At 39.4% G+C, this 26,875-nt stretch overlaps 1 protein-coding gene across 6 annotated transcripts in view; it reads right to left on the bottom strand.

Moving 5' to 3' along the window:
• The window catches only part of LHFPL3 (LHFPL tetraspan subfamily member 3), a 613,796-nt gene extending 587,414 nt beyond the window's left edge, over positions 1-26,382 (bottom strand). For 3 of the 6 annotated variants that reach the window (XM_043463010.1, XM_043463009.1, XM_043463008.1), the window contains exon 1: positions 25,745-26,382. In XM_043463010.1, coding sequence (XP_043318945.1) covers positions 25,745-26,183 — 439 coding nt within the window. In that variant the 5' untranslated portion in view covers positions 26,184-26,382. The remainder of the gene's footprint in view (positions 1-25,744) is intronic. The other 3 variants (XM_043463007.1, XM_043463013.1, XM_043463011.1) reach the window with 2 other exon arrangements.
• Between the last annotated feature and the right edge of the window lie 493 nt (positions 26,383-26,875).

Here is a 26,875-nt window from a genome sequence, read left to right as displayed (position 1 = left end):
GTAATACCAATGTACTTGGTACTACGCAAATAATTTTGCATGTAAAAGTATCTTACATGTAAAATGCTTGCAGTATAAATATAAAATTAATACTTTATACTAATTCATTAATGTATTGTCTATTAATTTATTAATAGGAAGAGAAAGGAGTAAGTTGTACTAGATCTTAACAGAGAAAAGGAAAGTATGGACTTGGACTTACAGGATGTAGAGACCAAGGGAGGAACAGTGCCATAGTCAAGAAGGGAAGGTGCATGGAAATTTCTAGGAACTGCCTTATGAATTCAAGCTTTGCAAATACCTGCCAAATGAGAGGCTGAATGTATCCTTATGGGGTGTCAAGGTAGCGGCTGTCTTAAAAAATTCAAATTTACTCAGAAGTTTGGGATTCATTTTCTATGTTTGATGAAACTATAAACAATTAAAATCATAAGACTGTTGATTCTAGAAGTAAAATTTTAGACTATGATTCAGTTTCTTTTCATCTTAATTTTCTTTTTTAATTTAATTTTTATTTTACATTGGAGTATTGTTTATTCACAACATTGTGTTAGTATCAGGTATACAGCAAAGTGACTCAGTTATTTATATATATGTGTGTGTGTATATATATATTATTTTTCAGATTATTTCCCATATAGATTATTACAGAATAATATGCTATTCAGTAGATTCTTGTTGATTATTTTATATAGAATAGCATACATATGTTAATTCCAAACTCCTAATTTCTCTCTACCCCGGTCATTAATTTTCTTCTAAAAAGACAATATTGTAAAGTAATTAGCCTCCAACTAGTAAAAATAATTGGGGGAAAAAAATAAATAAAGGAGAGAAAAGAAATAGCTAAAAAAAATAATAATAAAAAATAAAACTCTAAAAAAAAAAAAAAAGAACTGTATCTGGCCTTACATATAGTAACTTGTAATCTGGTAGGCTTCTATGTATTGGAAAGAGGGGACCATGATAAGCAAAAAGATTCTTGCAACAAATATGATCCTTTAATCCCATTGAGACAAGGTTAATCATAGAAGGGTCTCAAGATTTGCTTTGTGTTGCAAAGTTTGCCAACAGCAAAATCAATACTATCTGACTCAAAGGAAAATGTACAGAAACTGGGAAAGAGGTGACATAGCACTAAGTATGAGATGGATCCAACAGGATCCATCAGGATCCCTGCTCCCATTGCCTAGCTTGTTCCTCTCTCATTTCTCTCTGTGTCTTCTTTCTCCCAGGTCTCTTTTTAAACGGGGTCTTATCAGACAGACTTTTCATCAGCACTCCCCATCATCATCCTTACCATGCCTGGCTTTCTCCATAGTGCTTTTTGCCACCTGATACAGTATGCTATATACTTAGTTGTGTGTCTGTCTGCTCCCAGTAGAATGTAAGCTCTGTGAGGTCAGAGAATCCATCTGTTTGATTCACTGCTGCATCATCAACAGCATTTGGAACAATATCTATCACTCCTCAGGGGCTCTATTAATATTTGTAGAATGAATGGTGACCCATACCATCTTTAGTCATGAGCTTTCCTTTATCCTTCAGGTTAACATTAATTCATAGACTCTGGGTACCAGTCCCTTTATTGTTGATGGAAGGGGGAAAATTAGACAGTTCAGGGTAGTTCTGAGTGTGGACACCAGAACAAAACCACCTGGCTTCAAGCTTGGCTTCACGGCTTCCTTGACAGCACTGCCTAATAGAACTTTCTGCCATGATACAAATCTTCTGTTCTACACTGTCCGGTACAGTAGACATGAGGCACGTGGACCTACTGAGCACTTTGAGTGTGGCTAGTGTGACCGAGGAACTTAATTTTTATTTCATTTAACTTAAATGTAAATTTAAGTAGCTTCGGTTAACCAGCGCTTACTGTAGTGGACAGCACAGTTGTGTAGCTGTGTAATCCTAGAGAAGATTTCTTAATTTCTCTGTGCCTCCATTTCATCATTAGTGAAATGGCAGTAATACCAATGGCAGTAACAATAACAGCAGCAGCATCCATAGGATTTTGTAAGAAGTAAATCAGACAATATGCAGTACGATAAAAAGTACCTGATACACACTGAGCTCTAAATAAGTGGTACTACTGTGGGCAAAAGGAGCTGGCTTTGCAATAACATTGAATCATTCAGACATAACAACAATATTAATCTAACATATAAATAAGCAAATGGAAACATAGGCATTTCCAGAAAGTAAGATTATATCAAATATGTGATGACTCAGAAAATAGGGTTAAATGTAAAACAAATCTAGAATCACATGCCAACAAGTTGACAATTTTAGTTGACTGTAATGTTCAGTGCAGTTCAGTCAGTCTTTGTGACCCTTTGGATTGAAGCACGGCAGGCTTCCCTGTCCATCACCAACTCCCAGAGCTCACTCAAACTCATGTCCATCAAGTCGGTGATACCATCCAACCATCTCATCCTCTGTCAGCCCCTTCTTGTCCTGCCTTCAACAATGTGCAACATCAGGGCCTTTTCTAATGAGTCAGTTCTTCACATCAAGTGGCCAAAGTATTGTAGTTTCAGCGTCAGCATCAGTCCTTCCAATGAACGTACAGTTCCAATGACTGTAATGTTACTCTTTAATAAATAAGCAGCTACCATAGCAGCCAGAAATGGTAGGGACCTAACAGAAGCAGAAGGAAAACAATAGAATGGGAAAGACTAGAGATCTCTTCAAGAAAATTAGAGATTCCAAGGGAACATTTCATGCAAAGATGGGCTCAAAGGACAGAAATGGTATGGACCTAACAGAAGCAGGAGATATTAAGAAGAGGTGACAAGAATACACAGAAGAACAGTACAAAAAAGATCTTCATGACCCAAATAATCATGATGGTGTGATCACTCACCTAGAGCCAGACATCCTGGAATGTGAAGTCAACTGGGCCTTAGGAAGCATCACTATGAACAAAGCTAGTGGAGGTGATGGAATTCCAGTTGAGCTATTTCAAATCCTGAAAGATGACACTGTGAAAGTGCTACACTCAATATGCCAGCAAATATGGAAAACTCAGCAGTGGCCACAGGACTGGAAAAGGTCAGTTTTCATTCCAATGCCAAAGAAAGGCAATGCCAAAGAATGCTCAAACTACCGCACAATTACACTCATCTCACACACTAGTAAAGTAATACTGAAAATTCTCCAAGCCAGGCTTCAGCAGCACGTGAACCATGAACTTCCAGATGTTCAAGCTGGTTTTATAAAAGACAGAGGAACCAGAGATGAAATTGCCAACATCTGCTGGATCATCGAAAAAGCAAGAGAGTTCCAGAAAAACATATGTTTCTGCTTCATTGACTATGCCAAAGCCTTTGACTGTGTGGATCACAATAAATGGTGGAAAATTCTGAAAGAGAGGGGCATACCAGACCACCTGACCTGCCTCTTGAGAAACCTGTATGCAGGTCAGGAAGCAACAGTTAGAACTGGACATGGAACAACAGACTGGTTCCAAATAGGAAAAGGAGTATGTCAAGGCTGTATATTGTCACCCTGCTTATTTAACTTATATGCAGACTACATCATGAGAAATGCTGGACAGGAGGGAAGCACAAGCTGGAATCAATATTGCCAGGAGAAATATCAATAACCTCAGATATGCAGATGATGTCACCCTTATGGCAGAAAGTGAAGAAGAACTGAAGAGCCTCTTGATGAAAGTGAAAGAGGAAAGAGGAAAAGTTTTGCTTAAAGCTCAACATTCAGAAAACTAAGATCATGGCATCCGGTCCCATTACTTCATGGCAGATAGATGGGGAAACAGTGACTGACTTTATTTTTCTGGGCTCCAAAATCACTGCAGATGGTGATTGCAGCCATGAAATTAAAAGACGCTTACTCCTTGGAAGGAAAGTTATGACCAACCTAGACAGAATATTAAAAAGCAGAGACATTACTTTGCCAACAAAGATCCATCTAGTCAAGGCTATGGTTTTTCCAGTGGTCATGTATGGATGTGAGAGTAGGACTATAAAGAAAGCTGAGCACTGAAGAATTGATGCTTTTGAACTGTGGTGTTGGAGAAGACTCTTGAGTCCCTTGGACTGCAAGGAGATCCAACCAGTCCATCCTAAAGATCAGTCCTGGGTGTTCATTGGAAGGACTGATGTTGAAGTTGAAACTCCAATACTTTGGCCACCTGATGCCAAGAGCTGACTCACTGGAAAAGACCCTGATGCTGGGAAAGATTGAGGGCAGGAGGAGAAGGGGACGACAGAGGATGAAATGGCTGGATGGCATCATCGACTAGATGGACATGGGTTTGTGTGGACTCCGGGAGTTGGCGATGGACAGGGAGGCCTGGTGTGCTGCGGTTCATGGGGTTGCAAAGAGTCGGACATGATTGAGCGACTGAACTGAACTGAACTACCATAGCAGCCAGGCATTACAAAGTCATTTCAGAATCAAAGACAATGAGTATCTTCTTAAAGAATCCTTGTGAACAACGTTAACTAAGCAATATCATAAAAGTGCTCCCTTCTATGTCTGGTGTTTATCATTGAGAACAGTTCACTTCCCAACACTTTTCTCCAGTTTCCCGTCTCTACTTTATACCCAAGATTCTACACATTTTTCTTATTTCTGAGGGTCTACTTAGATGTCTTTTAAAAACTCACAAAAGTGAAATGGTAAAATGATCATTTCATAAGAAAACAGGATTATGAAGGATAGCATATGACACCACTTTATTATTGCCCAAGGAAGCAGCAAACTGACGTTATTGTATTTGGAAGGAGGCTTGAATTAATTTTTTTAGTATTTTGTATTTTGGGGAGCCTCCAAATGAGATTTACTTTCACTACCTCTGCAGGTTTTATTTTTTTATACACTTCATGCTTTTCTTCCTTCCCAGAGAATTTGAATGTCATATCAAAATTGCAAAGAAGAGGATGGGGGAGAGGAGGACTAAAAAAGGTTATTTTGCTCCTTGATTAGACTTTACCTGATCCGCTCTTCTCTTGCTACCATTATATAAATATCCGTAACCTGAGCAGGGATGGCAGAGACCACACATGATTACTGCTGCCTCTTTCACATGCCAGACCCATCTGTCTAGCTCCTTGAACTATATTGCTCTCTTTTGTCTGTCTCCTTCATCCTCTAGAACATCTCACCTTGTTCTGCTCTCAGATTTGATGGTCGTTACCTTGAAGGCTGAGAGCTGAAAGAATTTCTTTTGGAAAGTTGTTTAAAAACAAGGTTTATACTCACATATGTTAACATTTACTTGGTTCAGTAATGTTTTCATCCTTCATGTTAAGGTCAAAAATCAAAATCATAGGGACCACAGATCTGATTTTAGTAAAACATCTGTTTATTCAGTGCCATATTTCTCTGGTCAAGGTGAGCTGTTTAGAATGTGTCTTTCCATATTTACACACATAAGATATAAAGGCATAATTAAGTTTGGTTCATGGTTCATTGTTTTGAAACTTGAAATAAAAATAGGACCTATTTTTTCAAATGCTTAAATCATATAGAAGTGATAAGATCTCTAGTTGCACTGACTGTATGTGGAAATCACTATGTTGATCCCTCTCTAGAAACAGCCAAGAAGCTGTCATTAGATCAGTTCCTAGGACAGAGCTTTGAGTTGTGGCATCAGTTTAAAGCATTGAAATGTAAAGCAAGTCTCCTAGGCACTGAATGCAATGGTGAATAAAACAGCCACGATCCCTGTCCTCAGGAGGCTTCCAGTAAGAAGAGCACAAGGAGCTAAATGGCTAATTGCTACACTTCTGTCTGAACCCCAAAGATGTGATTCTACATATCTCAATCTTCAAACCCAAAAAGAGGGCTTAAAGGGAATCCACTTCAGGCAGGTTCTACAACCGTCTCTGTTCTCCTTTTACTATCATAAAATTCCCACAAAGGCCTAGAATGGAAAGGGTTAACCTTACCAAACAAAAAATGGACTAACAATGAATTGACAGCTTCAAAATGTACATGATTCCTCCTCTGGTTTAAAAGAGAAATAAAATTTTGAGGTCATATAAGAGTTTTATGGAACAGCAACCTACTATATACTTTCCATTTCTTTTTGTTTCCTTTGGGACTGCCTTTCTAGAGTGATGATGATGACACAGAGATGATGATGGTGATACTATTATCTAACATTTATGAGTCTCTTACAAGCTCCACCAGGACTTCCCTGGTGGCTCAGATGGTAAAGCATCTGCCTACAATATGGGAGACCCGGGTTCGATGCCTGGGTCAGGAAGACGCTCTGGAGAAGGAAATGGTAAACCACTCCAGTACTCTTGCCTGGAAAATCCCATGGATGGAGGAGCGTGGTAGGCTACAGTCCATGGGGTCGCAAAGAGTTGGACACAACTGAGCGACTTCACTTTCTTTCTTTACAAGTTCCAGATGAGAAAGATACTATTTTCATCCTCATTTTGCAGATAAGGAAACTGAGGCATAATAGGCTCAGAAATTGGTCCAAGTTCTTCTAAGCAATGCAAAATTCTTTCCAAACTTGAGGAGAAAATCAATCACAAAGAGATCCTTAATATCAGAGAGCATTTTAGTCTTCATATTTTTCTAATACCTGTAACAGGCATGTAAGAGGGAAGGATAAATGAATAAATGAAATGATAAAAGAAAAACTGAGAAAATCACAGTATTTCTATATTAAATTTGGTACTTTTATATTGAAACTAAGAGAATCTACATTACATGCATATGCCATTGGCAGTGGAGACCTTCACTTCCTTGCTCCTACTATATAATTCATCTTAAAAAATATGATGTGGCTTACATGCATCCATCCACATTTCGCCAATCATGGCCCCCTTCAGCAATGGCATAAATTGTTTGACTTGACACTTTGAAATTTAGATTTTATATGGCCAATGAAAGTGAAGTGAAGTGAAAGTCATTCAGTCGTGTCCAACTCTTTGAGACCCCATGCACTATACAGTCCATGGAATTCTCCAGGCCAGAGTACTAGAGTGGGTAGCTGTTCCCTTCTCTAGGGGATCTTCCCAATCCAGGGATCGAACCCAAGTTTCCCACATTGCAGGCAAATTCTTTACCAGCTGAGCTACCAGGAAAGACATATGGCCACAGAACTGAGCAATGTTAACTAAATATTATCCACAACATTTACATTTTGGGCAACATGATAGATCAGATATCCCCCACAAAACCACACAAATAGAATACCTAAAAATGTTGAATAAAATTTCAAAATATTTTTTAATGTGCATAACTTACCAATAGTTAAGTAAGAGAAATCTTTAGAAGTAAGAAAAAAATTCAGAGAAGCAACTGAATACTAATACTGACCTTGGTGGCATTCAGTTCAGTTCAGTCACTCAGTTGTGTCTGACTCTTTGTGACACCATGGACTGCAGTACACCAGGCTCCCCTGTCCATCACCAACTCCCAGAGTTTGCTCAAACTCATGTCCATTGAGCCAGTGATACCATCCAACCATCTCATCCTCTGTTGTCCCCTTCTCCTCCCATCTTCAATCTTTCCCGGCATCAGGGTCTTTTCAAATGAGTCAGTTCTTCGCATCAGCTGGTCAAAGTATTGGAGTTTCAGCTTCAACATCAGTCCTTCCAATGAATATTCAGGACTGATTTTCTTTAGTATAGACTGGTTGGATCTCCTTGCAGTCCAAGGGACTGTCAAGAGTCTTCACCAACACCACAGTTCAAAAGCATCAATTCTTCAGTGCTCAGCTTTCTTTACAGTCCAACTCTCACATCCATACATGACTACTGGAAAAACCATAACCTTGACGAGACGGACCTTTGTTGGCAAAATAATGTCTCTCCTTTTCAATATGCTGTCTGGGTTGGTCATAGTTTTCTTCCAAGGAGCAAGCATCTTTTAATCTCATAGCTGCAGTCACCATCTGTAGTGGTTTTAGAACCCCCAAAAATAGTCTGTCCCTGTTTCCACTGTTTCCCCATCTATCTGCCATGAAGTAATGGGACCAGATGCCATGATCTTAGTTTTCTGAATGTTGAGCTTGAAGCCAACTTTTTCACTCTCCTCTTTCACTTTCATCAAGAGGCTCTTCAGTTCTTCTTCACTTTCTGCCATAAGGATGGTGTCATCTGCATATCTGAAGTTATTGATATTTCTCCTGGCAATCTTGATTCCAGCTTGTGCTTCATTCAACCCAGCATTTTTCATGATGTAGTCTGCATATAAGTTAAATAAGCAGGGTGACAATATACAGCCTTGATGTACTCCTTTCCCGATTTAGAACCAGTCTGTTGTTCCATGTCCAGTTCTAACTGTTGCTTCCTGACCTGCATACTGATTTCTCAGGAGGCACATCAGGAAGTCTGGTATTCCCATCTCTTTAAGAATTTTCCAGTCTGTTGTGATCCACATAGTCAAAGTCTTTGGCGTAATCAATAAAGCAGAAATAGATATTTCTCTGGAACTCTCTTGCTTTTTCTATGATCCAATGGATGTTGGCAATTTGGTGGCATTAACTGACCCTTAGTGACTGAGGTTTTTTCCTCATATTTTTCATATCATGATACACATAGAAAATGAAATTATTATAATAGCAACTGCTAGAAAAAAATGGGAGAGAATTTGGGAGCATTGATATGTAACTGCAAAAACATGCACCATATTTACTTCACATAAGAAAAATAAAATATAAAGTATTACATATATTGAACAAATACTCAATGCTAAATACTTGACATTAGAAAATTTGTAGATTTTTTAAAATTTAATTTATTTATTTTTTCCCGCACTATGTGGCTTGAGGGATCTTAGTTCCCGACCAGAGACCGGACCTGTGCCCCCTGCAGTGGAAGCCCAGAGTCTTAATCACTGGACCACTAGGAAGGTCCCTGCAAATATTTTTAAAGTAACTGGAATTTTCTTTCATGAACGTAAATATTTTTTTCATTCTATGTCATGCTTGAGATAGCTGCATATAATTCTTAATAATATCTTTGAAAGATTATCTTTTCAAAAGTCTCACTATGGATAAGTCATTGTTTCTACAAATTTGTAGCAGCTAAAAATCAATGAGCTTGGTAATCAATTAAGAAGTTAGAGGAAGACTAAAAGAATATGCCCAAAGAAAATGGAAAAAAGGAAGTAAAAAATAAAAGCAAAAGTTAATGCCACATAGGACAGAGGAATGTAATGGAGAAGAAGAGCAAAGATAAAGTTGGTTCTTTTAAAAAAGATTCATAAATTTGAAAAACTTTTGGCAGAGTTGACTTAGAGAAAAGAGAGAAGACACCAATGAAGAACTTTTCAATGATTTTTGAAGTATAGTGTGAACAACTTTATGCCAATAAAGTTGACAAGGTAGATAAAATGGACGAATCCTTAGATTCTTATATCTTATATATATATTTAAATATATCTTTAAAAACTGAAGATGAAAAACCTGAATAATTCTATAACAATTAAAGAAATGCAATCAGTAGTTTAAAGTCTTCTTTAAGGAAATACCAGGCCCAGACAGTTTTACACAGTAATCCTATTAAACATTCAAAGAATAGCTAATTCCAATGGTTCACAAAGTCTTTCAAAGAAAAGAAACAGTCTTCTCAACTACTTTTATGAATCTTACATAACCTTGATATCAAAACTAGATAATGACAGTATGACAAAGCAAAAAATAAAAAATCTTACCCATGAAAATAATTTAAAAATAATAAATAAAATGTTAGAGACTGCTAAGTCTTATCATATGTGTGAAAGTTGCCTGTGTTTTTAAAAATGCATTATTTCAACATCAGAAAATCCAGTATTGTAATTCATCTCATCAGTATGTACTAGTCAGAAAAGTCATTTGATCACCTCAATAGATGCAGAAAATTCATTTGATAAATTTCAATATATATTCACAATCCAAAAACTTATCAATGTAGGATATAAGAGAATTTCCTTAACCTAATAAAGAGCATTTGCAAAAAAAAAAAATACAGCCTATGTCATAGTGAATAGTGTCATAGTGAAATATTAAAAACATTTCCTTTAAAAACAGAAAAAGATAAAAATTAAACATGTTACTTGGGAATATGTACTTTAGTGATAAAACTAAGAAATATAGGGTAGTAACACAAAACTCAGAGAAATAGCTATGTCTGGGTGGTTATAATCAGGAAAATGGATAGTAGACATACAAAGGGTCATTATAGACAAACACACACAAGCACATATACACAATATAAAATATATTATTCATAACCTATTTGCAGATGAACTGAAACAATGATTCATTCTGCAAATGTTAAACAAACCCAGAATGGTGACTAGTCTAAATAACATTATAACTATAACCGAAATTTAAATCACTTTATCTTCTATTGTACAAGTTCAAGCTTGTCTTCATATAAGTCATATTTGTACACTAAAGTCACAGTTTAACATGTTTGGGAATAAATTTCAAATGAACTGCTCACATCTCCATGAAGACTTAGAAAGAATTATATGTGCAGACTCATTCGATTTCCTGAGTAAATCTATCACAATTAAAACTTTATGTTTAGGGACCACTTTCCACATCATTACGTTGGTTTTTTAGAAACCTTTTGCAAAAAAATCAATTCTTTAACAGTACACAAAAGAAAGGAACAGCCGTCATCAAATGAACTCACACTGATTGCAGAATTCTTCCCCTTTGTTCTAGGCACATTAAATTCAGCCCCCAAATTCTAAGAGGCCAAATTCTAAGAGCAATGCTAGTGTGATGTATCGAACCACAGTATTAGGACAGTTCAAGATTTTCTGCTTTGTCTGTTCAGGCACAGACACTTTAGTGGGAACTGGAGCCAGAGTGGAGCACTGGGGCTAATGAGGGGCAACTCTGAGGAGGATTAAAAAGAATGTTCTCTGAGTATGAGATGGAAAAGGGGGCTTGATATTGAGCAAGGAAGTGTGCTTTTCAAAAGCCTTCCTCTAAAGAACTTTCTGAACTTCTGGTCCCCAAAGTAGAAATAGAAGACAAAATAGAAATCACACTGAGTTCAGGTTTCATTGTTTTTTTTTAAAAAAAAAAAAAAAAAGAAAAAGGGGACAAAAAACAGAATTTGTGTGTTCTCTGAGTGGCTTCCGGCAGAATAAGGTATATATGAATATAGTAGGCACTCATTCATTCTCTCTTTTTCGTTGTCATTGTGTTTAAGGACTAGAATATGTAGGTAGACAGTAGTAATGAAATTAGGTGCCCAAGTTTTCATTCTGATCATATGAAGCATAACTTGCTTATGGCTGGGGTCCATGTTCTAAGCTATTGTAAACATTATTTTTAAATTCTGCAAAGTCCCTAAAGCTTCCCAAGAAATGCTATTTCCAATTTTACCTTTTTTTTTTTTTTTAAATTTTGAAAACATGGTCAGGCTGCTGCAGATGCAACAGAGCAGAACCTTATGGAGTCTCTTCCTGGGAAAGGCCCCTCCCCCATATTGTCTGCTGTAGTTCCTCTCTGAAGCACCTAATATCTGATACACATTTCCTGAGTTATTTTATAGACACTAAAACCACCACCAAATGGAAAAAATTAACTACTTGATAATCATGAGCATGTAGCCCCCAGACCTATTGGCACCTAAGGATTGATAACGCTAACCTGTGACACAGCCCTGTTAGTCTTCCCTATAGTCCTGTCTTCCCTGTAGCTCAAACAGTAAAGAATCTGCCTGCAATGCAGGAGATCTGGGTTCAATCCCTGGGTCAGGAAGATCCTCTGGAGAAGGAAATGGCAATCCACCCCAGTATTCTTGCGTGGAGAATCCCATGGGCAGAAGAACCTGGTGGGCTACAGTCCATGGGATCACAAAGAGTCAGACAAAACTGAGCAACTTACACTACACTACTATAGCCCTGTTATCTTACCATCAACCACTCAGAGAATTGCACATAAGCTGATAGCATGCACTTTCCTCCCTCACCTTGCCTTTAAAAATGCTTTGCTGACATCATCAGTGAGTTCAAGTGTTTTGAGCACTAGCTATCCTGAACCCCTTGCTTGGCACCTTGCAATAAATGCTGTACTTTGCTTCACAACAACCTGTTGTTAGCAGATTGGTTTTACTTTGTGTGGATTCATTAGGTTCAGTAACACAGAGAAACAACCCACAACCATAATGCATAGTTTATGACCACCAAAATTAAACAGCTATTTAGAATCCTCCAGTTTTGAATTTCTCAACTTTTTTTGAATGCTACAATAACCTACTATTAGCAGGTCTCCAGTGTGGCAATCCACTCCAGTACTCTCGCCTGGAAAATCCCATGGACGGAGGAGCCTGGTAGGCTGCAATCCATGGGGTCGTGAAGAGTCAGACACAACTGAGCGACTTCACTCTCAACACGACTGAGCGACCTCACTTTCCCTTTTCACTTTCATGCATTGGAGAAGGAAATGGCAAGCCACTCCAGTGTTCTTGCCTAGAGAATTCCAGGGATGGGGGAGCCTGGTGGGCTGCCATCTATGGGGTCGCACAGAGTCGGACACAACTGAAGCGAATTGGCAGCAGCAGCAGCAGTGAGCTGCTAATTCTCCAGGGATGTTCAAGTTATTCCAAAATGTCCATCTCCAAGCTGAGAAACAATAACCAAAAAGTTCAGATGGGAGAAAGACCAATCCAATGAGTCCTCTGAAAAACATAGGCCAGTGGAAAGTCACAACAGATTCTTAACAAGACAGATAAGTTATCAGTTCAGTTCAGTCACTCAGTCGTGCCTGACTCTTTGTGACCCCATGGACTGCAGCATGCCAGGCTTCCCTGTCCATCACTAACTCCCAGAGCCTACTCAAACTCATGTTCATCGCATTGGTGATGCCATCCAACCATCTCATCCTCTGTTGTCCCCTTATAGAGAGTAATTTAAAAGAATTTATATCAAGACAAAGGACTGCAAAAAAGTCCAGGAGGAGCTGACCTTTTCTGAGTGTCTCCTTCTACTGCCTGGATCCTGGGCGAATGCCTTTCTTACTCTTTTTCACCCTTCACATTTTATCCTCCACCCTCCATCATCAAAATGCTATCTTACACATAGTGTTAGGGGGTAAATGACTGGATCTGACTCTATAAAAAAGAGAGTTCTGAGAGGCACAAGATGACGAGGCTGGAGCTCCCTCTAGAGACCATCCTGCAGTGCATGGAGGGGTCCTCAGTAAAGCGAGCTAGGGCTGGAACGGTTCCTGGCCCATTACCCCACCCCAGCTCACCTTGCTGAAGAGCCCTTTCCAGCAGATGGAGAGGTCTGCAAGGGCAGAGCTATTCACCATGCCCTGAAGGATGTAGTTTGGAAGCTGCCCAGCAGAGATTAACCAAAATCTCTTCACCAGCACTTTTAGAAGCAAATGGTCTGAGCAAGAATGCTTATTTAATAAGTTCTCCTGTCAATCTCAACTCTGGATACTCACCACAAAAGGGATCTTGATACTGTGGATATAAAACAGAGAATGTTCATTTGTTCATTATTCAATCCAGCAGGTTGGGTCATAGTAACAGATGTAGTCATAACAAATGAATACTCTAATTTTACAATAAGCTGATGACTTCAAATAGGAAAGAAAAATATTAATAAGAAGCAATGTTGGGCTTTTAAAAATATTCTTTAGAAAAGCTAAAGAAATACAAAGAATTAACATGTTAATGAAAGACAGAGCAACACAATCTTCATTTGAGCATAAATCACTACTTTTTTTGCCCAGGAAGAAAAATAATGATTCACAGATATCATATTGAGAAACCTAATTTTCAGTGTATTACAGTTACTTTTAAAATATCAGACAATAAAATGTGGCTTCTGATTTGTTCCTGTAACATGATGTTATTAGAGACAGAGAATATTCAATTTTTTCTTTTGATAACTGTGAAGAGGGTAACATGAATAATATTTCTCTGTCATTTGGTGAAACTTCACAAGAATGCCTAAGTATTTGACATAAACGAAAGATTGTCTGGTCCACATTGCCTTCAAAACATGGCTTCTTTTTTTTAGATTAGTTCAGCTGAACTTACTAAACAGTTCAACATATCTCTACAACATCTTGTTACTTCTGAGTCACTATTATAGATAAAAAAAATGGAAGAGCTAGACCCTGTCAACACAAAATTAAACTCTTAACTGAATATGGTATTTTCTTAGTAATGTACAAAATTCATTCTAGGAATCACAATGGCATTTATATAACACTGCAGTTTCTGAAAGGCCATTATCTTTCTCGATCCTCAGGACAAAGCAGATCTGAAATATACAAGTTGTGAAATGAAAATGTCCTTCTTTAAGTTATGTATTGTCCAATTTTTCTGTCTACTAAATTTTCTGAATACTAACCACTCCTCTAGGCCTGCACTCTTTAGTGCAGCAATTATAGCTAACATTTATTGAGTGTTCACTGTGTGCTGAGATGGTTGGATGGCATCACCACCTCGATGAACATAAGTTTCAGTAAGCTCCACGAGTTGGTGATGGACAGGGAGGCCTGGTGTGCTGCAGTCCATGGGGGAGCAAAGAGTCAGACGCGACTGAGTGACTGAACTGAGCTACTGTGTGCTAGGTCCATTTTTAAGTGTTTTACATGCATTAATCCAATAATCCTAAGAACATGGTGCTGTGCTATATGATTTTACTTAAAGTCCCATTATATTGAGGAAATCTAACATTATCACCTATAATTGTTTCCTACTTGCTTTCCCTTCTAATTGCACCCTGTCTTTGATGGTTTTCCTAATATTTACTTTATTGGTAAAGGTAGCAACACTTGGTTAGCAGATGATATGTTTTTAATGTCCAAAAAACCTTCAATCTCTATGTATCACAAATACAATTAATGTAAACTTTAGAAAAATAACATCAAGAAAATGAAAAAATCAAGAGTAGTTAGATGACTTGCCCAAAATAATCCAGCCAATAAACAATCAAGTCAAACTATAAATCTACACCCAGTTCCCTAATGCCTCCTGAAGCTGCCCAAGTCTATTTTTTACCCTTTTTGGAACTATGTCTGTGACCTGGTAATCCTGTCTACCATCACCACCTTCATCATCACCACCTTCATCATCACCATCAATAAACAAATCTACTAAGAACATTTCTACATTCGATGCAGGGCAGAAATGGATGACACAGAGCCAGCAATGCCAACATTGCTACAGGAATTCACACTCTAATAATAAAAGTAAGGAGATCAGAGGTACAACCAAGGGGATATAGTGGGTAAAGAACCACCCAGGCTCTAGGTTAAGAAAACGAATAGATGAGGAGTACCTCAACTCACCTAAGCATGTTTGAAGAGGGAAGCCTGATAAACATGTACTAGATATTTCCCTGTGAATACCAGCTCCTTTTCTTCACATTGATGCAAAATGTTGCAAATGCCTACTGAAGATTTAAGCTAAGCAAATGAACATTTAAGTTAGGAGGCACTGCACTGGAAATCAGATGTGTTAGTTTCAACTCTATCAAGGTATAATTTTGCCGAGACAACTTCTCTCAGCCTCAGAGGCAAAATATTCTGTTGGTTAGGGGGAGAATCTGATTTTAGTTCAAGCCATTTACTGGCTCTGTGCCCTTGAACAATTTTTAACCTTCAATTTTTTCATATACAAAATGGATAAAATAATTCTAACCTTGTTGGTTTACTGTAAAGGTTAAATATACTAACAAAATTAAAAGACACTTGCTCCTTGGAAGGAAAGTTATGACAAATGTAGACAGTGTATTAAAAAGACACATTACTTTGCCAACAAAGGTCCATCTAGTCAAGGCCATGGTTTTTCCAGTAGTCATATAGGGATGTGAGAGTTGGACTATAAAGAAAGCTGAGCGCCAAAGAATTGATGCTTTTGAACTGTGATGTTAGAGAAGACTCTTGAGAGCCCCTTGGACTGCAAGGAGATCCAACCAGTCCATCCTAAGGGAAATCAGTCCTGGGTGTTCATTGGAAGGACTGATGTTGAAGTTGAAACTCCAATACTTTGGCCACCTGATGCGAAGAGCTGACTCATTTGAAAAGACCCTGATGCTGGGAAAGATTGAGGGCAGGAGGAGTAGGGGCTGACAGAGGATGAGATGGTTGGATGGCATCACCAACTCAATGGACATGAGTTCAGGTAAACTCCGGGAGTTGGTTATGGACAGGGAGGCCTGGCGTGCTGCGGTTCATGGGGTCACAAAGAGTTGGACACAACTGAGCAACTGAACTGAACTGAACTGAAATATACTAAGGTTTTTGCAAATAATCAGCAGCAGTTGCTTAATAGTATTTACCATTATTATTTCTTTATTGAGAAAATGAGGAGACTACTAAATAATTTTTCATATCCCTCCAATTTTTAAAAGCCTATATTCTTACTTGGAGAGTCCCAGGGACAGAGGAGCCAGGTAGGCTACAGTCCACGGGATCGCAAGAAATGAGACACGACTGAAGCGATTTAGCATGCACGCACACATGAGTCTCTATTTACTTGGCACTGGGTTAAGTACACTTGTTTAAATGTTTGCTTTAACAGATTGTTGCTTAATGACCATGTCATTTTTATAGCATGAAAGGCCAATCAAATCACTTCTAGAAAAAATAATTCTTATTTTCAATCAACCCACAATCCAACTGGGGTACATTAGCATTAAGTCATTAATGGAAGAGAGATTTTAAAAAATGCCTCAAATTGCTTAGATTAAGTATATTTTACCTAATTTATCCTCTAGTGAAAAATCACCTATGAATTGGTGCAAAACTTTCACAATTTTCCAAACAAGAAATCATTATTTTTCTAAATTCATACTATATCATCTTTTGTCTGGAATAGTATCTTTCATACATTTTGACTACAACCCATTGCAATCTAGTCCACACACACATATGCAAATAGTTTAAGAAATAAAGGTTTCACAAACTATCTGCGTTGCGTTCACATTTTCTCTTCTTTTTTAATTCAAGGTTTAATGCTGATCATATCATGACCCATCGAAGGGTCACCAACCACCATCTGTAAAACACTACAGTACAGCAATTCTTTCTCTGTGAAGATTACTTAAAAATGTCAACTAGTCAGTATTACTTCTCGTCCAGTCAGCTGGTTAAAACATGTACATTCAGGTAAATAATATGTTGCACATAGATCACAGTATTTCTGGTCATTAATCAACCGGAATTTAAATAAATTCAATTAATCTAGCTTATAACTATATTAGGTTCTTAAAATGTTCTAGAAATATATTTGTCCTAAATGCTCACTATAAGTTCCCTTTTCCCACTAAAGGCACTCAGTTCAGTTCAGTTCAGTCACTCAGTCATGTCCGACTCTTCGCCACCCCATGGACCACAGCACGCCAGGCCTCCCTGTCCATCACCAACTGCTGGAGTTTACTCAAACTCATCTCCATTGAGTCGGTGATGCCATCCAGCCATCTCATCCTCTGTCGGCCCCTCTCCTCCTGCCTTCAATCTTTCCCAGCATCAGGGTCTTTTCAAATGAGTCAGCTCTTCGCATCAGGTGGCCAAAGTATTGGAGTTTCAGCTTCAACATCAGTCCTTCCAGTGAACATTCAGGACTGATTTCCTTTAGGATGGACTGGTTGGATCTCCTTGCAGTCCAAGGGACTCTCAAGAGTCTTTTCCAACACCACCATTTCCACTGTTTCCCATCTATCTGCCATGAAGTAATGGGACCAAATGCCATGATCTTAGTTTTCTGAATGTTGAGCTTTAAGCCAATTTTTTCACTCTCCTCTTTCACTTTCATCAAGAGTCTCTTTAGTTCTTCTTCTAAAGGCATTATAGACATCAATTTAGCTTCACAATCTGCAACTAGAATTTCAAAGAGAAATTGTAGGAATTCTCTTTATCAAATTTTACAATGACTTTTTCTTTCTTAGGTTGAGTTATTTTAATTCTCCATGTTTGCATCTATCATACAAGAAATTCTACCCTCTTTCCTTGTTTACCTTCATCCTAGAATCTATGAGAACTTCTTATGGGAAAAAAGGGGGGTATAGTCATAATTTTTCTTTCTTGATAATTGGCATTAGCTCACAGCTTTGGACTGTAATGCATATTCCAGCTCTCTGCTTATTCTGTGTCAATATATTTTTAAGCTATTGATAATATCAAATTCAATAGGCTTTTGATGTTATCAAGTTTCACAGGCTATTCAACCTTGAATTTCTATGTCTTCTCTATTCATATTTCATTTATTTTTGCTGTCACTCTTCTACATCCCTGTCATTCTTCACACCTGGATGTATTTGCCTATGTTTCACATACTGAGCCTTCTGTTAATGATGATACACTTTTCCCATTCTGATTTTTACAACTTCTCTCGTGACACCAAAAAGACCATGCAGAACACCCTGCCCCGGGAGTTTCCAGACACTTGAGGAGATGGGCTTATGATGCATTCTACACTAAATCCAAAGCTGAGTTCCCTTCCAACTCCTGTCTGCCATGATTTTCTAATGTGAAATTCTTCTTAGTTAAGTTCTTCATGTCTGCCTTTGAGCTAAGGCCTTTTTTCTGGTCTACAACTATTTGTCATTCATTTTACTACCTTTCACTACTCTTCCACTAGTCCTTTCATTGATAAGTCATAATTTCAAATTTTCATGCAATTAGACTAACTTCACACAGCCTATCATTTAGGATCTTTTCTCCTATCAAGAATACACAGACAGTCCCCACACTGCTGCACACCTGGTTTCATTAGGAAAGATATCAGAATCCAGGCACAAGAAACCCATTCTGGTAATTCCATGTCAGCAACTCTATTTCAAAAAGGTGTGCTATCTTCTTTCATTGTGCTCAATAGTAATTAGATATGGTTCATGTCTATATTGATCAAAAAAAGCATATCTCTTCCTCTTGCAACCTACTCATTCTTCTGTTTTATTTTAGTAGAAGTAATGAGAAATGTGCTCAAGATTACACTTAGGACAATTTAACAAGGACAGTGCTGTGATCCTGTGCAGTACATGTGTCATAGAATTGTAATCATAATTTGAGAGCTGTATGATAATAGTTGCATAAACATGTAGGATGCTGGGGGAAGATGGTTTTTCTTATTTCTTTTCTTGAAATGCCCCAGTGATTTTTCATAACAGCTTTATGTTTAAATCACCAAACAACTTATCTATTATTTGCCATGTGAACCAGCCTCTTAACTTTATGTCGTCAGTAATATCTTCTTATTATTAAGAATAAAGGTCAGTTTCTTAGTCTTTCCTCATATCAAATAAAAACTCCACTCGACTCATTATAAGGAAAAAAATCACATTAGTGAAAATTTGTGTTGACCCTCAAAGTTCATATATATTATGGAAATTACACTTTAAAGCTTTCCCAATTATCATGCTATTAAGCCCCCCAATTAGAATTCTCCTGGAGAGTTCTTTGCTTCATGCCAGTGTGATAAGAAGTTCTCTCTACTCCTGTCCCCATGGTTTATCTCCTCATACCACACACAGAAGGGCATTGAGCCACATGCTGCAACTATAGCTATATGCTCTGCTAGGTTTGGGTCTTTTTGTTTTCATTTAAAAGTTTGCTCACTTTAAAAAGTTCTAAGGTAAAGATATAAAATGTAATACACTGGCCTGGCCATCTAGATTCTTTTTACTGCATGATATCATCACACCAAACATAAGCACCAATCACTAAAAATTCGTTTTCATACTAAGCATCTGATACAATTATTCTAGTTATGTATGTATACATATTTATTATTTATAAAAATATACAAGTACCTTTTTAACATTTTGACAACGGAAAAAAGCTTTTACCTGTACATGTAGCCTCACACCAAAGAAACCACCTAATAAGATATGATTTGGGTTATATAGGGCCAATTATTTTTCACAAATGTTCACTTAAAATCTCACAGTTATAAAAATTCATTTGATATTCACATTACTATGTTTTCCAACATCTCTTCAATTCTCACACTACATGAAAGCAAAAAAAGAAGTTTCAAAATTCTCATTTAAAATCATTTTCTTGTAAGTTTGGCTTGGCAAATTGAAAATTCTTGCAAGTGAAATATGTTGTTAGAAAATGAAAACTGCCTTTCCTGAGGGTACACATTCTTCTCTGCATCTGGGGGAATATTTGAAATGCTCTAGCAGAGGAAAACCCCCCTTTAGGGCCATTCCATAACTCTGAACTTAGGATGGATTAGCATCTCTAAGAGGCAAGACCTTACTTTGTCATATGCTCTGCTGCTGCTGCTATTAAGTCGCATCAGTTGTGTCCGACTCTGTGCAATCCCATAGACGGCAGTCCACCAGGCTCTTCTGTTCCTGGGATTCTCCAGGCAAGAATACTGGAGTGGGTAGCCATTTCCTTCTCCAATGCACGAAAGTGAAAAGTGAAAGTGAAGTCGCTAGGTCGTATCCAACTCTTTGTGACCCCATGGACTGTAGCCCACCAGGCTCCTCCGTCCATGGGATTTTCCAGGCAAGATTACTGAAGTGGGTTGCCATTGCCTTCTCCTGTCATATGCTCAGCACCAGCCAAATGGTGAAACCTGGTGACTGTTCTGAACTTGAGTAAATCCTGACCTTGTCTCTTCAGAGTTCCCCCATCAGAGCTCTGCACATGCTGGGCCACACAGCTGAGCAGGCCTGCACATCCAAGAACAGCACATCTGCACTGATGCCCAGAATTATGAAAGGAAAGTTTGGAAGACATACCCTCTTCTCCTGTGCTGACTGCTCCTACAGGCGTGTAAGGAAATCCAATGTGGAACAGGAGTCCCCACTCTTATGAAAGAAAGTCTAACCTTCTGATTCTTACATAGAACCTCCATTTTTAATAACATGATATTTTTTCATGAGAAACTAAAAGGTAAGGGTAAATCTGCTGGATCCTAATATATAATTGATTATATCCCTGCATTGTAATAAAGATCATTACCTATGCATCAGAAAAATCCTTGATTTAGGAATAAGCTCATCATAAATTAGGCCATCAAAAAATTCTGGAAGAATTTCTTTAGTGCAATTACTGCTGGGGTCACAAATCCATGAGAAAAATGAGTATCATGGCTTTCAAAGTATATGGTATTCACTTCTCAACCTGGCATGTGGGACATTTTAAGTAACTTCCTTTTTACCCATTCTTCATTCATTTTTTTATTCATTAACTCAATAAAAATGAATACCTATTATGTGCCATACATATACATACTACTGTGTGACAAGATGCAGCAGTAATAATAACATAAGAACAGTAACCCTACCTACTGGCTCAGCTGGTAAAGAATCCACCTGCAATGAGGGAGACCTGGGTTCAGTCCCTGGGTTGGGAAGATCCCCTGGAGAAGGGAAAGGCTACCCACTCCAGTATTCTGGCCTAGAGAATTACATGGACTACCGCCCATGGGGTCGCAAAGAGTCGGACACGACTGAGCGACTTTCACTTTCACTATGTACTGAATATTGTTTTCCTATACACCTTGGCTTATTTAATCCTTGCAGCAATCTCCTGAGGTAAATACAATTATATGCTCACCTTGCAGATGAGCAACTGAAGTACAGAAAGATTAATTCCCTAGATCATATAGTGAACGAATACCAGAGCCAAGGTTCACATCCACCTCTTTTTACTCCAGTGTCCATGATCTTTACCACTATGATATATGAGAAAAGGACATGGGTTTGTAGAACTTTGAACGTACTGGAAAAGACAGACATTAAACAAATAAACACATTTGTAATCCCAAATGCTGATAAGATATATAAGAAAAGAGCACAGTGCCTTGAGATAGGATGGCATAACAATGCCAAGGCTCTTCCTGCTGCCTAAGAAGTGTGATAATTACCTACGGTGATTCTCATCTCACCAAAACGGCAACGGTACATAACTGAAGAACTCAGGCTGATTAAAAAGATCTGGGGAAAACTAAGGTTGAGAAGCTGGGGAAGGTAAGTAAGCAATTCAGTCTTCAATCCTTGCCATACTTGCCACACAATCAAGGCTCACTATCTTGGAGGCCCTTCTTGTTGGTACAACTCAGAATGACTAGCGGCAGGGATCTAGTGAATGCAACCCCCCCCTTCCCATTTTACCCTTCCCAAATACCAAAATCCAATCAGGATTAGGTGCTCCTTCTTCACAGGTGAAACCAAGAACCTCCTCATCTGCTATATTCCACCAAAGTTTATGGTAGAGGTCTAAAAATTTCAAATTCTGCCTCAATGCTTTAGCTTACTAAAAAAAGAAAAAAAAAAAAAAACCATGGAGGAGAAGGAAGGAAATGGCAACCCACTCCACTATTCTTGCCTGTAAAATTCCATGGACAGAAGAGCTTGGCAAGCTACAGTCCATGGGGTCACACATGCAGGAGAGGGGGTGGAGGGAGATGGTTTGGGAGCAATAAACAGAGGAAGAACTAAAAAAAGAAGAGGGAGAAAGAAAGATCTCATTGGCTTGTAATTGCTGAAACTTGCATTTCTGAAAATAATTTAAGATAATGGCTTATAGTCAACAAAACAAAAAAACTCCACCTTTACGAGACTTGGATTAACAGACCTGGAAACAGAGACTGAAATGCTGATTTGAAAACAAAAACATGAAATCAGAGAATCATGCTCCCACAAAGACAAAATCCCGTTTCCATTCAGATTAAAAAAAAAAAAAAGATCTGGACTTTATTGCCCTGTTTGCCAATTACAGATCTACCTCTTTTTATTAGTAGAGAAATCAAACAAAAAAGAAACATCTCTCTTCTCAAGAAATTATTTCCCTGTGGATTTGGGAAATTTTGCATCTCTAATTGTTATTATTTATTTTACACATTATTTTTATATCTTCACTCTTTATGTTAGGCACGGTCCCTAAGTACAGGATTACATCTTGAAGAAGTGTGACATATTAGCTCCTAAGTCTGTAGTTTCATTCCACTGAGGTTAATGATGATTCAGAGGGGAGAGAGAGAGGGAGAGGGCAGGTGTTCATAATAGCACCATTAATTATGGTCATTTCCGTGCATCTAGGTAGAAAGCAATATCATTTTCAGGTCCAATAAATTAAGTACGTTTTCTAGTTCATTGTTCAGAATCATAAAAGAATAATTCTTGATGTTGTATTGCCACAAGAAAGTCTTCTGCTTTCATCTTAGTGTATTATTTCATATGGGATTTTATAGTCTACCTGGCTCTGATTTATGAGGTTACTATATTAAAATGCTTAGATAACTAAATACACATCTTAATAATTTGACTTCCAATGAAGGTTAAACAGTCTCTGATAAGCAAATGGCACATTAAGTCTCATCTTTAATAGTTAGCAAATTACACTTGAGAGACCTAGGTAAATTATAAGAAGCCTTCTTAATATTAAAGAGGAATAGTCCAAAGGTTAGAAACTAAACTTTGACAGTAATTTGCAATCAATTATGTCAAATATATTGTTAGTATCGAGACTTTTGTAAAAAACCTGAAAAGCACATTAAATGTGACGTTCTTCAGAAATACCTTCTTTATCCCATCTTTTAAAAAATCTATGAATACAACTGACTTTAACTCTTAATATACTTGACTTTGAGTCATAATCAATTCTTTAATTAATATACTTCATTAATAAATAAAATTATGTCCTTCTCTGGTTTACCTAGAAATAAAATACCATATAAATGGCAAATAAGTGCCAAGAACTTAAGGATCTGGACTTATCTGAAAATGAAGTAAACATCCTTATAGCTTCATCAGTACAAACGTTACCATCACATTTTACACTGATATATGGGAAACAGGATAGCATACTAATATCAAACTTCTGAAAACATGACATCATATTTCACTACTGTAGAATAAATGATTTTTTTGTACTCTCTTCTAGGAAGAGAAAAGAAAAAAATATCGTAATAGTTGCAACTTGTATTAACTTCAAAGCTGGGAATTCTTTCCCAAAGATAGTTTACTTTCTTTCCTTTTTAAAACAACAAAGTCAATTTAGACACAAAATCTCATAAAAGTAAAACATCTTGTAATATGTTGAGAAATCACCCAGAAATCACTTTCAGACCTTTGAAAAAACAATCTAATTTGAATCATCAGTCTAAATAGGTCATTTAACTCAGAAAAATTAAAATTAGAAAAAGAATTGACCCTGTATAGCTAAAGCATCTGCATCCTCAATGTCCTGCTGTCTTCAAAGTCAAACCATAGCTAAGTGTCAAGAACAACAATAATATATTAATTTATTCCAAATCTCCAAGTTAGTCTGCTCTTGAGATGGCCATAAAAGACAACATTATATATAAAAATCATGGGGAGGGATGCTTGAAGAAGTTGAGAATGGAAGTACAGAAGGAAAAGCAGAAAACTCTATATTTAAGAAGAATAAAAGGTATATATATGGGGGGGGCGGGTCTCTACTAGCGAGACCCCCTTTCACATGCACAAGTTCACAGTATATGCAAATGAAAATCAGCTGCAGCACACTTAACACAAAGCAAGTAACTTCCAAAGAAGTTTATTCTCCCACAAGCTTCTCGTATAGTTAACTAGCAGCATAAGATCATGAATCTTAATGCTCTTGTCTGGCACCCTTCAGAACTTAAGCAGCCTGTAACATTCTGGTAAACACAGGGATCAAAGCCTTACTCTCTAGAAAACCTTCCCAGGCATAGGAAAAACAACAAAATCTTAAAGGTAACACCTTTAAAGAAAGAGAACAATAAACTAAAACACAAATGAGAATGTGGCTGCCTGAGATATCCTCTACTTTTCCAACCAGATCATCCATAACATCAAAAGGACCCCCAACATGTTGGAACAAGAAGGTGTCAAGTGTTGGAGGATGGAATCTACCTTTAGAAGGCAGGGCATCGAAGGTGGCTAGCAGAAAGGGAATCAGCACCGCTGGAGGCAGAGAAAGGAGTCAGTTTCAGGGCTCTCCAGAGCCACCAGGAAATGCACCCGCCCTCTCTTTTTGGGTTAAAAGTAACTCGGATGCTCAGGAAAAGTACTTTCACATTCTCCAGCTACCAACAATCTATCATCCATAGGCAAAGAGTGATCAGAGACACCAAAGAAACAAGCTTTCCTCTGTGTGCATCTTCCTAAGGCCACTTCCCCAAAACTGAGATCTTGAGAAATCTTGATTCCCTCAAGATTTCTGTTCAAAGATGGAATGAAAGGACCTTTGCTCTGACAAGGGAGCAAACAGAAGACTTGACATTGGGGAATTACAAAGGAACATCCTACGGTACAGTTTTCTTAAACGGGTAAATCCCAAAACAGAATTCGGGTTTATTCACCTCCAGAGGGATGATAAAAATTTTATAACTTCCTGGGACAGAGAGAAACAACTTCACTCCAGCCCCCAACCCCAATCACCCTCAGAAAGCAATGACTTAAACAGTCCCAGAGAGGGACTGAGCAGGCTGACCCTCCTTCCACTACAATCGCTCCAAATCCGCTTTTCGCCTCGCTGTCAGCCCCTCGTTTAGTTTCTCTGCTCGCTCCTTAAGCGGCCGCTTCCTCTCCTCACCTCGAGTTCTTAGCGGACTCGGCCCAGCAAACGCCCTGCCCCTGACGAGTCCCTCTGGGTGGCGTCCCCCGCACTTGGGAGGTTCTCGAAAGCCCCGGTCTAGGCTCTGAGGCTGAGGCTGAGGAACCCTAGGGGTTCCGGCCTCCCAGGGCTCCCGCCAGAGCGGATTAAGTTGCTCGGGCCCCCAGAGGCGCGCACTGCCCGCGTCCCTCCCACTCCCGCCCCTCCCGGGCTCCCGCGCCCCGGGTCCCCCAGCCTCCGCGGAGGTGAGCGCGCACTCACCGGAGGTGAGCTGCATCCAGGCACAGATCTTGTACACCGTAGCCGTGTTGCAGAAGAAGAAGAGGGTAAAGCAAATGATGCAGGCAATGATGAGCATCATGGAGAGGCCGATGAAAAACGAGGCGGCTTTGAAGGCGCCCGAGGGCAGCGTGGAGAAGTCCGTGAAGCTGCCCCTGCAGGTCAGCTCCCGGGAGAAGCCGTTGCCGATGCAGTAGTGGAAGAGCCCGAAATAGCCAGCTTGCGGGGTGTCCACGCCGTCGCCGATCCAGTAGGGCTGGATGAAGCACACCACGTTGACGATGGCAAAGCAGATGGTGAAGATGGCCCACAGCACGCCGATGGCCCGCGAGTTCCGCACATAGTTGGTGTGGTACAGCTTGGCAGCCTCCTGAGCCGGGAGCATCGCGGCGGCGGCGGCAGCGGCGGCGGCTCCGGGCATTCTCCCCCTCCTCCTCCTCCTCGTCCTCCGCCTCCCCCCGCCCCGCCTCTCCGCGCTCAGGAGACACACTCACCGAGCCGCGCGAGCTGCAACTCCCCTGCCTCCTCCTCAGCCCAGTAGCGCCAGTTTCAGAGTCTGCATCCTCGCTCCCGGAAGGAGGGCGGGGGAGCGCCGAGCACCCCTCCGGCTCGCCTGGCACAGCCTCCCGGCCCCCCTCCCTCCCTCCCTCCTGGCCGGGGCTCCAGCCCTCCTCACCGCCCTCCGCCCCTCTTCCCGCCGTCGCCGATGCAGCTGCGGCAGCTGAAGGCGGCAAATCCAGCGCGCGGCGCGCGAGCTCGGGCGCCCCTCCAGCCTTCCGCCCCCAGGCGACCCAGGGACGCCCCTCTAGTGCCGGGCGTGGGCCAGGGAAGCTGGCCTTGAGTTGCGAAAGGGGTAACTTTAGAAGGGAGTGGGAGCATCCACAGGGATCCCCGAGGCGATCCCAGGATCTCAGTTGGGGTTAGGGGCCGGGCACCGAAGACTGATTCTGGAAGCCTTTCAAGCACCGCACAGCAACGTGCTTCGACCTCTGCATCTTTGCAGGCGTACGAGGAGCAACGCGGCAGGTGAAGGCAAGAACGGCCGAAGGAAAAGAGACGTGCTGCCTCAAGACAATCCCCGGTGACTACCACAGAAAGACTGCCCCTGGCTAA

This window comes from Cervus canadensis, chromosome 3 (genome assembly GCF_019320065.1).
Source record: "Cervus canadensis isolate Bull #8, Minnesota chromosome 3, ASM1932006v1, whole genome shotgun sequence".
Lineage (NCBI taxonomy): Eukaryota > Metazoa > Chordata > Mammalia > Artiodactyla > Cervidae > Cervus > Cervus canadensis.
Note: the sequence above shows the minus strand (reverse complement) of the source record. Positions and strands in the feature narration are given on the sequence as shown.